Source organism: Hemitrygon akajei, chromosome 19 (assembly GCF_048418815.1).
Source record: "Hemitrygon akajei chromosome 19, sHemAka1.3, whole genome shotgun sequence".
NCBI lineage: Eukaryota > Metazoa > Chordata > Chondrichthyes > Myliobatiformes > Dasyatidae > Hemitrygon > Hemitrygon akajei.
The window spans coordinates 29960064-29972548 of record NC_133142.1 but is presented as its reverse complement, the minus strand read 5'-3'; the positions used below and the strand labels follow the sequence as shown (position 1 = coordinate 29972548).

The 12485-nt window shown below is 40.3% G+C and overlaps 1 protein-coding gene across 9 annotated transcripts in view; it reads left to right on the top strand.

The window, feature by feature from the left end:
* Positions 1-12485, top strand: part of magi1b (membrane associated guanylate kinase, WW and PDZ domain containing 1b) — a 402728-nt gene that overhangs the window by 308060 nt on the left and 82183 nt on the right. For 7 of the 9 annotated variants that reach the window (XM_073072331.1, XM_073072328.1, XM_073072329.1 and 4 more), the window contains 2 exons: positions 7284-7366; positions 9475-9510. In XM_073072331.1, the coding sequence (XP_072928432.1) occupies positions 7284-7366; positions 9475-9510 (119 nt within the window). The remainder of the gene's footprint in view (positions 1-7283; positions 7367-9474; positions 9511-12485) is intronic. The other 2 variants (XM_073072335.1, XM_073072330.1) reach the window with 1 other exon arrangement.

The window sequence follows — 12485 nt, the reverse complement described above, 5'->3', positions numbered from 1 at the left end:
GAGAACCAATTTAGATCTGCTCTAATTTACCTCCTGTCACAACAGGCCAACAGCAGATGCCATTTCATTAGCTCTTCACTCAACCCTAGAACATCTGGACAGTGAAGAGACATACAGTAGGATACTCTTCATTGACTGCAACCGGGCATTCAATACAATCATTCCCTCAAAAATAGTCAATAAGTTACAAAACCTTACCTCCTTGTGCAACTGGATCCTCCATTTCCTCACTTGTGGACCTCAGTCAGATCAGATCAGCCACAACATCTTCTCCACAGTCTCCATCAGTACACAGGCTGTGTGCTTAGTCCCCTGCTCTACTCACTTTATACTTATGACTGTGAGGCTAAGCACAACTCTAATGCCATTTTTAAGTTTGCTGACAACTGCACTGTCAAGTGACAAATCAGCATATAGAATGGAGATTGAGAATCTGGCTCAGTCAGCGCCACAACAGTAACATCTCACTCAGTGTCAACAAGACCAAGGAGCTGATTATTGATTTCAGGAGGAGGAAACCAGAGGTTTTTGAGCTAATCCTCATCAAGGGATCAGAGGTGGAGAGGGTCAGGAACTTTAAATTCCTCGGTGTGATCATTTCAGAGAACTTGTCCTTGATCCAGCACATAAGGGTCTTTGTGAAGAAAGCACACCAGCACCTCTACTTTTTTAGAATTTTGTGAAGATTCAGCATGGCATCTAAAACTTTGACAAACTTCTATAGATGTGTGGTGGACAGTACATTCACTGATTACATCATGTTCTAGTATGGGACTATCAGTGCCCTTGAACACTGATGGTTGTCCATCCTGTCTGACGATGACAGGAAACATGTGCAGGAGAGTTTTTAAAGTAGGAAAGCTGTTGCACTGGGGCAGTTCCACTCTCTAGCTTGGAAATCCAGGTCCAGTGGTACAAACAAACATTACAAACTGGGGTCTTCCTTGATAGCAGTGAATGACCATGATGTCTTCTGTGCTTTGTTAAGCCCTTTGCTCTCCATTGAGTGTTGCAGTACTGTCTTCCTTGGCCTGTGGATCTTTCTGTAGTTCTCATCTGCCCAGTCTGCTGGAGCTGACTTCACATGTCAGGACAGGCATGTCCCTATCTCACCGGAGTATGAGACCAGCCAGCTACCCTCACCTGCTTTAGCCTACTTGTGGAACTGGTGTACCAGGGTGTGGCCGCTGTCACATGCCAGCAGTTACTTGGGGCCACAGGTGAGAGCTGAGTGTCCAGTGGGGATCAAAGGTGAGTGAGCTGTCCCAGAATGGACATGACAAGCCCCTTCACTAGAGGTGGTACTCTCCCTAGATATTCCATACAGCCCAAATGATAAAACCTACAAAATATAGTGGATTCAGCCTAGTCTATCATGGGTAAAGCCCTCCGCTCCATTGAGTACATCGACATGGAACACTGTTGTAGGAAAGCAACATTCATCATCGAGGATGCCAAATATCCAATTCATACTTTCTTCTCACTGCTTCCATCAGCAAGAAGGTACAGGAGCCTCAAGTTCACATCAACAAGTTCAGGAATATTTATCAAGGCTCTTGAACCAGAGGGAATAACTTTGCTCACAAGAAAATGAATCTCAGGATTGTACATTGTGACATGTATGTACTTTGATAATTAATTTACTTTGAACTTCAAACTTGAACTCTGCTTAATCAATGTGAGGAGGAAAATAAAGTGCCTTAATTATCAATTCATTTTAAGAGTTTAGCAGCAGAATTCTTGTCCACACACTGTTAATTCTCTGTGTATTGGGCACCTGTTCATTTCCCATAATTTTCATCTTGCTTAATCTGGAAAAATTCCCAAATTGTAAACTGTTTAAGAGTTATTATTATTCTTGTTCATTACACTTTCATGTGAAGCTGAAAGAGATTTAGCTCAGTGTCACTTTCTTGACTCAGTAGATATAATCTTGTGTCTGAGAGAAGATGGTGGATTCAGGTCCCACTGCAGATACTTGAACACGTGATCTTGAATGCCACCCCCATTCTGTACTGCAAGAGTTCTGCACCTGTGGAAATGTTGCCTTTTGTGCTGAAACCATAAACCAGGGTACTGTTAACAACCTTGGATTAAAATAAAAGATTCTGTACCACTGATTAACAAAGCAGGGCATCTTCTGTGATATTTTATTCAAAGCTAGTCCTTTGGCCTTAGTCATAGAGTTCAACAGTGCAGAAACAGGCCCGTTGGCCCAACTTGTCTATCTTGAGGAAGATGTCTATTTTTGCTAACTCTTAACTACCTGCATTTGGTCCTTTCCTATCTCTGTACCTACCTAATGTTTTTTAAATGTTGTGAATACCACCTCCACTGGCAGCTTGTTCCATATACCCACCATCCTCTGTGTGAAGAAACCTCTCTGATCTCCATTAAATACTTCACCTCTCACCTTAAACCTTTGTCTCACTCAAAATGCTGGAGGAACTCTGCAGGCCAGGCAGCATCCACGGAAAAGAGTCTATGGCATCTGTGGCATGAACATCAATTTCTCGAACTAACAGTAATGGCCCCCCTTCACCATTCCCTACCCCCTTTCCCTCTCTCACCTCATCTCCTTGCCTGCCCATTGCATCCCTCTGGTGCTCCTCTCCCCCCCCCCCCCTTTTTCTTTCTTCCATAACCATCTGTCCTCTTCTATTGGATTCCCCCTTCTCCAGCCCTGTATCTCTTTCACAAATCAACTTTTCAACTCTTTATTTCATCCCTCCCTTCTCCCGGCTTCACCTTGTGCTTCTCCCTCCTCTCCCTCCACCTTTTAATTCAATGACTCATCTTTCTTTCTCTCCAGTCCTGCTGAAGGGACTCGTCCCGAAATGTCGACTGTACTCTCTTCCATAGATGCTGCCTGGCCTGCTGAGTTCCTCCAGTATTTTGTGTGTGTTGCTTGGATTTCCAGCATCTACAGTTTTTGGCTTGTTTGTGATTAAACCTTTGTCGTCTAGTTTTTGATTGCCTTACTCTTGGGAAGGTTGGGGCAGGAGCTGTCCATCTACACTATGTCCCTCCTGAGGAAATTTGTATATGTTCTAAGGTCAGTTCTCAGCTTCCTGTGCTGCAGTGGGAATAATCCCAGTCAATCAGGAATCTCCTTTTTTTTTTACAAAAGCCCTCCATTCTGGGTAACCTTGGTCGATCTCTTCTACGTCCATTGCAGCGCTGCCATATCTTTTCCATAGTGTGTTGACCAGAACTGTATACTGTATTCCAAGTGTGGTCCAACTTGTATCAAATACAGCTGCAACATGGTGTCTGAACACCTATCCTCAATACCCTTGATTCCCTATAAAGATAAGCAAGCTAACTGCCTTTTTTACTACCCTATCTACCTGTGTTTTGTTTTCAGGGAGTTGTAAACTTGCATCCAAGGGTCCTTCAGTACATTAACACCTATAAGGAGTAAGCCTTTTACTATTACCGTGCCACTATTAGACAAACCAAAATGCATTACCTCATGCTTGTTAGGATTAATTTCTACCTGCCACTGCTGTATCTTTTTGCAAACTTCTTCGTTATCTACATCACTATCATCGATATTTGTGTCTTCAGCAAACTTACTTATTCAACCACAGACGTTCTCATTCAAGTCACTTATACATATGATAAACTACAAAAGTCCCAGCACTGGTTACAGATTTCCGGTCAGAAAAACAGCTCTCCACCACTATCCTGTGCCTCATATCGTGATATGAATCCATTTTGCCAAGGCATCTTGGAATACATTGCCCTAACTTTGTAGCCTCGGCTATCGCGTAGGACCTATTCGAAAGCCTTGCTGAAGTTCATGTATGCCACATCCACAGCCTTGACCTTCACCGATTTTTAAAACATATTTATAAATTAAATTTCTATTTACTTGTCTGCTTGTTTATTTATTTGTTGAAATCCGATGCAGAATAGGCCCATCTGGCCCAGTGAGCCACACCGCCCAGCAGCCCTCAATTTACCCCTAGCCTAGTCATGGGACAAATTACAATGACCAATTGACCTACCAACCGAAATATCTTTGGACTGTGGGAGGAAACCCACGTCACAGGGAGAACATACAAGCTCCTTACAGGCAGCGGTGAACCCGGGTTGCTGGTATTGTAAAACGTTGTGCTAACCATTGTGCTATCACGAGGCAGGATTTCCCTTACACCAAAAAAAAATGTGGATCCCAGCTAATCATTCTCTGCCTGTTCAGGTGATCATGAAAAATTTCTAAAAGTTTCCCTGTCGCTAATATCGGGTTCTCTGACCAGTAGTTCCATGGCTTATCCCCATCACCCTACTTGAATGTGGGAACAACATTAGCTAATTTCCAGTCTTCTGGCAAAAAGTGATTTAAAAACTCTCCAACAGTGCACCAGTAATCTCTTCCCTTTCGTCCCTGGGATAGGTTTCCTTAGGCCCTGGGGATTTGTGCACTTTAATATGTGTTAATAACTCTGACACTTCCCCTTTCCTGATACACATGTGTTCCAGAGCGTGCACCTCTGCCAACTTTCCATCCACTGCATCATTTTCCTCGGTGAACTCTGACACCAAGTATTAATTTATATTCCTTGGCTCCATGTAAAAAAAAAACTTTTTTTCCCCTTGAGGCACAAGTCTCTTTCCCTAGTTACTCCTTGCCTCAAATATATTAATAAAAGGTTTTGGAATTCTCTGTTTATGTCCTTCTTTCCTTCTCCTAACTACTTTCTCCTATATCCTCTGTAAATCTCACAGGAATATTATGGTAACTCTATCCTTTACCAGATACAGACTCCTTCTTTATCCTGAGATTCTGAAGCAATATTAAATATCTCCGACATTGTGATATCTAAACACCATGAAAGCTGAAGTGAATAATTAATTAATACAAAATTAATTCTCTGGAGCAGAGGCTGGGGGTTAATCTGATAGAAATAAAACTGTGAGGCATAAATAGTGGAGAAAGTCAGAGTCTTCTGCCCATGGTGGAGATGTCAGATAGTAGATGGAATAGCTTTGAGGTGGTAGGGGGAATTGTTAAAAGTGACTTAAGTGCAACACCTCACACTTGTCTGCATTAAATTCCATCTACAATCTTTCAGCCCATTCTTCCAGCTGGCCCAGGTCCTGCCGAAAGCTTCGATAGTCTTCCTTGCTATCCACTGCACCCCCCAATCTTTTGCTGTCATCCCATAAATTTGCTGATCCAGTTTGCCACATTATCATCCAGAACATTGGTCAATTTTTTTTAACCCAGAGATTAGTAGGTGCCTGCAATGCACCAGCAAGTGAAGTAGAAGCTGATAGAGTGGTACAATGTAGAGGCATTTATATAGGCAGCTGAACAGGCAGGGAATGGAGGGAGATTGAGCATGCACAGGCAGATGGAGTTAGCTTGGATTGGTATCATCGTCAGCAGACATTGTGAACTGAAGGGCCTGTTCCCGTGCTGTACTATTCTATTTTCTAATTAATTAAAAGTCATAATTAAAACATTACGTTACAAACAAGATAATTAAAAATAGTAACATGCCTTCCTCTTTGCCTTATAATCCAATGCCCTAATTGAAATCAATGGATTTTTGGATCCTGTCCGGATCTAACAAGATTGAAGTGGCAATTTCCCCAGGCATTTCAGCAAAAGTCAGCTCTGCTGCTGAATTCTGTATCCAGTCCTGTGGTAGAGTGAACATAGACATTTGGTGTTGTGAGTCTATCAATAAATTTGATAGCATGTGCTTAGAAGTCTAGACTTGGGCTTAATCACCTGAGCACCAGCATGTCCAGTTCATTAAAAACATTGTAAGATTTTCATATCAATGTTTGACTTTTCAGTTTCTATTTTAATCTATTGCATATATTGAAATCTTTATTGTTCTGCAAAAGCTTAAAAGATTATTTTAATATTGTTCTTTCCCTTTTTTTGTTTTGCTGTCTGCAATTTCTTCGATGTGATTGGTATGATGTCATCTGCTACTGGAGGCTGGTAATCCTATTGAATTGAATCCTGTCAGAAACTGACGTTCGTAGGGATTGGTTCATGTCTGTGCCGAGCTTTCTTTGAAGTGAGCAATGAACCTTGTAGCTGACCACAAAGCACAACCAATTATTTCTTCTGCAGTCTTCACTCTTTACTTTTTTGCAACTCATTTCCTTTCATCTATTTTTTTAACTGGCTCGGAAAAGATTAGCTGTGTTAAACCTGTTTTCAGTTGGTGTATAATATAATATCGGGTATGTTCAGTATTTTATTTTATGTGTGTACTTGCCTGATTTGGATCTCAGCTGTCATGGTACACTTGCCACACGAAAGTCAAACATTTCAAAGGTGGACAAAGGTGGAAATGCAGAGGAATGTTTCATTTATTTAATCAAAATGAGTGGGCACCATATTATTTATAAATTGCCACTGTTACATTGTGCAAGCAAAATGAGCCCTGCCCACAAAATTAGTACAAAGGAACTGACGGGACCCACAGCTGCACCTCTCCACAATATAGACTGTGATGATGAAGGCAAATTGGAGCATAGTCTGCTGTCCAGAGGGAATCATTGTCAGCAACTTTGCAGCTTCCTTATTCACAAACATCTCTGTCTTGCACAATATGAGCAATTAAAAATCTATTTCCCCATAAAAACCCAAATTTATGGAAGTCCTTCTCTTTAGATGTTCCTAAGCTGAGAATCTTCATTTACCAGACTCATGAATTCCCTTCAACTCAATTCCTTTTCTTGTTATCAAATAGATCAACCACCCATTCACTGTCCATTGTATTCAGTTTTCAACCAGTTTTTTGTCCCATGTCCTGCAGTATTTCTGATGCCTCCCCCTCCTTCCCTTTTGAGGATCTGTGTTAACAATGTCAGTGCCATTGAAGTAGCTACATTAGAAGTTTCTAATGTTCAGTTGCTGCTTTAGATCGAAGTAATTGTGTGATCAGAAGAATTCCTGTTAAATAGCCAGGGAACTTATCTCTCTAATGATAGATGTTCAAATGTTGCTTGAATTATTTTGGTTTGCAGTCCAGAATTACATTATGATATCACTTCTATGCATCAGTCTATCATTTCACCTAGTTTAAAAGATGAATAAATGTATTGAAGTACATTTTGAAAAATAATTTTAAACTTGGCTTTTGATTCCTGATTCATTGTTACAAGAAATGTCAAGTTTACAGCTCAATCAATGCAAATAGCTTACAAATTGGCCATGTTAGCGATACGACAATAGGAGAACAGCATTTAAGTTATCTTTATCTTGATCAATGTGGACAAATAATTCTCAACAATATATTGGTTCACAGCCATAACACAAAGACCACATCATGGCTTGATCCAAGGTGCCTCAACAAGCAGCCAAAGCCTCTGGAAGAATGTGAAGATGATGGTAAGTGTTAAATTTGGTGATTCATGCACTTAAAAATAATTAATGTTTTTCTTCAGATTTGATGTTGCAAAATTTATTTGCTGACAAACATGTTCTTAAATGTTTTATTTTTTGAAACATTACATTAATAGTTAATTGTCCAAAGGCATCAGTAACTTCACTTAAACACTTGAATTCACCATTGACTACAAAGACAAGGCACCTTCAGTTTTTAATTATTGTTTTGTTGTTCATTTTCTTGTAATGTTTATTTATGGTGTTTCTAAATATTTTTGATATTGGCAAGCTACTCACTGTTCAATGTGCTGTGCAGACAGCAGCAACATCAAACATCCATTTATACCACGTCTTTTAACAGAGCAAAAGGTCACAAGGCATTTTGGATGGCTGCTATCAAGCAAAAATCAATGCCCTTTATGTAAGAAGATTTAAGAGCAAATATGAAAAGCATGGTTAAAGACTTCAGTCTGAGAATGTCTTAAAGGGGGAAAGAGTAAGTAGAAAGGTTTAGAGAGGGAATTTCAATGTTTCAGGCCCGAAGAGCTGAAGTCACAGTTACCTATGAAAGAGCAGGTAAACGAAGGGAGAAGTTAAGAGGCCAGAAAAGGGGGATCTTGTGCCTCCCTCAGTATTGGAAGGTTAGAAAAGATTGTAGATAATTGAGAAGGGCAAAATACCGGAAGAATTTAAAAATAAGATGATCTTAAAATCAAAGTCAGCATAGGAAAGAGCCAACATAGCACAGGGATCAGGAATTACTCATTTAGGATATTAGAAGTAGACATTCTGTTTACAAGAAATAGAACAAGAGCAATCAACCAAATCTATACCGGATACCAAAAGCATGGATGAAGATTTCAGCAAAAGGTGATTTGAGACAGGCATGAGGTCTGAATAATTATTATAGACATGGAAGTCGGTGTATAAGGAGCAGAATATGGCACATCTTGAAGCTATTAGTTTCATTTTTTTTAGTGTTTCAATGGCAGAAATTAATAATGATCAATTCTAGGAGACAGACTGAGAATCTGAGAAGTTTGTGGCAAGGTCATGAGAGAGGTGGCAAGATAGAGCCTTGCCTTCAGGCTACATGTAGAATCCGATGTTTCTGAGAAGCAGCGTGCAGATGGGTTAGAGGGCAAAATCAAGAAGAGATTTTGGGATGTCCGCAAGACTAAAGGTAAAGGAGTGACAGAAAAGGACCTGATAATATTGGTAGAGATGTGAGTCAAAGACTGCATAACGGGAGGAGGATGGTGAAGGTTAAATTATCTCTATCACAGTCACCCATTGTCATTTGGGAGTTTGAACAGTTCTGTTTTTGAAATGCAGCAGTGAGATTCCTGTCTGGAAGATTAATGCAATGTTTCTAGCTGCGATGGGCACTGATCTGCAGTTACAAGGATTTTGAAGCGGAAAAAAATAGGAAAATTTTGGGATATAAATACTTCGCAGATTTATGGTTTCCAGTATTAAATTTGCAAAGTGTGAAACCTTTTTCCAGTTTATAGTAATTTATCCTCAATCCCTGATTTAAATAAAATCTCTGTTCAAGTATCATCAGTTGAAATTTAAATGGATGAGATAGCTTTATGACTTCAGAAGTCTAAGAGCATGAAATATATTTACTATTTTGATCTTATTCTCAGTGGGGCTTTCCTTGTGGGATTCCTTTCTTGGTTTGTGTCTTTATTATTATATTAAAGCTACAACATCCTCCTCTATTTAGTATCTTGCCTTCTTTGCTAATTCCATCTAGGAGTCTTTGTTCTTGTATTAGCAAGTGGGAAATTGACCATTTTTAACAAATGAAAGAAATTATAGGATTTAAAGCATTCAGACATATTTAAGAATAAGTAAAATTGAAGAAGTTTCCTTTTTGCATTCAGACATATGGTTGCACAAAGCCAAAATTGGTGCAGTAGCTTTAATGTCTGTCATTTTGCTGATTGTTGTGTGTTTCACTCGTTTCTCTTGAGCTGCCTGTGTAGTTGATGCTACTGCCATTGGGAGTTGGCTCTCTGGTTGTTGCTCTAACTTTTAATTTTAGCTAAATTTTCTTCTGTTGCTTTATTCTGCCCTTGCTTGATGCACTTGCCTTGGAGAAGAAGGGGTACACACAGAGGAACTGGACAGTGAAATAGGTAATTCACTTATAGTATGCTGTGCAGTAATGTGTTTAAATAAATAATGGAATTTTTTTCCCCAGTCTTTATTATTGTGATGAAAGAGATACCATGCTCTGTTAGTTATGCATTTAATAGGAGATTCTGTTTTAATGCAAAGAAATCTCAACATGCAGATCTTTCAACAATCAATGATCATTGATGGGAAATGACCAAGGTGCTCCTATGATTTCTTTTGCTGAAGGGATGTCTAAAAGTTCTCATTGTGAATAGGATGAAGAATTTGTGTGTGTGTGTGTGTGTATACATATGTGGGGCAGAAACGGTAGCGTAGTGGTTAGCACAATGCTTTACAGTACCAGCAACCCAGGTTAATTTCCCACCCTGCCTATAAGGCATTTGTATGGTCTCCCCGTGATTGTGTGGGTTTCCTCCCATTGTCCAAAGATTTACCAGTTGGTCAATTAATTGGTCATTGTAAATTGTACCATGATTAGGCCAGGGCTAAGTGGGGAATTGCTGGGCGGCACTGCTCAAAGAGCCCATTCCCCACTGATCTCCCTACTGGCACTTATCCTTGTAAGCGGAACAAGTGCTACACCTGCCCGTACACTTCCTCCCTCACCACCATTCAGGGCTCTAGACAGTCCTTCCAGATGAGGCGACACTTCACCTGTGAGTCGGCTGGTGTGGTATACTGCGTCTGGTGCTCCTGGTGTGGCCTTCTATATATTGGTGAGACCCGACGCAGACTGGGAGACCGTTTCGCTGAACACCTACACTCTGTCCGCCAGAGAAAGCAGGATCTCCCAGTGGCCACACATTTTAATTCCACGTCCCATTCCCATTCTGATATGTCTATCCATGGCCTCCTCTACTGTCAAGATGAATCCACACTCAGGTTGGAGAAACACCACCTTATATACTGGCTGGGTAGCCTCCAACCTGATGGCATGAACATTGACTTCTCTAACTTCCATTAATGCCCCTCCTCCCCTTCTTACCCCATCCCTGACATATTTAGTTGTTTGGTTTTTTTTCTCTCTCTCTCTGCCCATCACTGCCTGTTCTCCATCTCCCTCTGGTGCTCCCCCCTCCCCCTTTCTTTCTCCCGAGGCCTCCCGTCCCATGATCCTTTCCCTTCTCCAGCTCTGTATCACTTTCGCCAATCACCTTTCCAGCTCTTAGCTTCATCCCACCCCCTCCGGTCTTCTATCATTTCGCATTTCCCCCTTCCCCCCATTACTTTCAAATCTCTTACTATCTTTCCTTTCAGTTAGTCCTGACGAAGGGTCTCAGCCCAAAACGTCGACAGCGCTTCTCCCTATAGATGCTGCCTGGCCTGCTGTGTTCTACCAGCATTTTGTGTGTGTTGTTGTTTGAATTTCCAGCATCTGCAGATTTCCTCATGTTTGGATATTTGAATTGTCTGTCTTCCAACAAATCTGATTTATTTCATTGCCCTTACTGTAGACTGCTAACGATGGATTTATAAGCAGGTCAGGGCCTAACCAGACTCGGTGAAGCTTGTAGCAAGTGTTCATTATCAATGCAATTGTGGGGGGCGGGGGCAAAAACCTTCAAAGTACAGTTCAGACTAATGTTACACTACAAGAAATGAAGAATAGTAATTAACAAGGTGGAACCTGAAAGCAACGTTCTTGGTATATTTACAGCAAAGAATCCAGTTTTGTTATATTACATTAAAATTAGTGCACTTGCATGAATCTTATTTCTCATTCTGTTTGTTCGAATATTGCTGATGTAGCAGGTGTACATGGGTTGTTTTACAAATGTTCAATCAAGTGAGAAGACACCTAGAGAATGCATCCAAGCAGCTGCCTTTTTGAACCATGTTGGTGAAGTCAATTCTATGATTGAAACTTGCTTCCAAGTTCTGTAGAAAATGCACTAGAATCAAATCTTTTCCTCAGTAAATCAGGGTGTAATAAACATAGATTTAAAAAAAAAATTCGAGAATTACTTTTAAATTATCCCTTAAACATAGAAAGTAATTGATTCCTGAGCAAAGTATTGATTCCAGTTGTTCTCTAACTATCACACATCCCTCCTTTCCCTTACTCTAGGCCCACATGCTTTTGAATGGTCCTAAAGTGATAAGGGAAAAGCAGATTTGTGATGACAAACACTGCTTGCATCTAGAATATAATAAACTCTATTGGAGTGGCTTTGGTATTTAATAAATTAGAGAAGCTGATTTTGTATATGAATTTACAAGTTATTGTGAATAATTTGATTGAGGTGACTTTTAAAAAAAAAAAATCAGTACAGAGAATTTAATCGCATTTTGTCTGATTGGTGAATTACCCCTGTTTTAGTGACGGCTGGGTAACTCCATCATTTAGACGACCTGAAAATCAGCAAATGGCAGTGATTGCAATTAGGTGCAGTCCAGAGGCTAGTGCATACACTCATTTGTGAATTAGACTGGGTTCTGCCTGGGCACTACCCAGTTGCAGTGCTTAAAAAAAATAATCTTTTTTGCAGCACAGCCTTCACAGTCACAGATACAAGATATTGCCGGGAAAAAAAGAGTGTCTGAGCAGTTGCTAAGGGAGTTTTCCTGCTATATCATGTTCTCCCAGTCATTCAGGTCAATAAAAATATGTTAGCGATTGCAGGGTGATCTTTCAGAGAGGAAGGTCGGAATTACCAGAGCGGATCTAACATTGTAGCACATGCTGCAGAGCAGGGTAGAGTCAAAATAGAAAATGCCATTCCCAACAAGTTTCATTGAAGCAGATCTCAGATTTGACCCAGTTTCTAAAATATGGGCCACTGCAACTTTACTGAACAGATAGCAAAAACATCTGTCTAGTAGTTTAAAAAACCTTCATCATCTGCTGATGTCAGAAATTGTCTGTGAAGGTTAGAGCAGGTGACTTGTGCTCAATCTCTATTTATCAAGCCCAATATATGTAGAATTCAGTAATACTCAAAGACAATTAGGATTGGGTTGTTATAAAAATTTT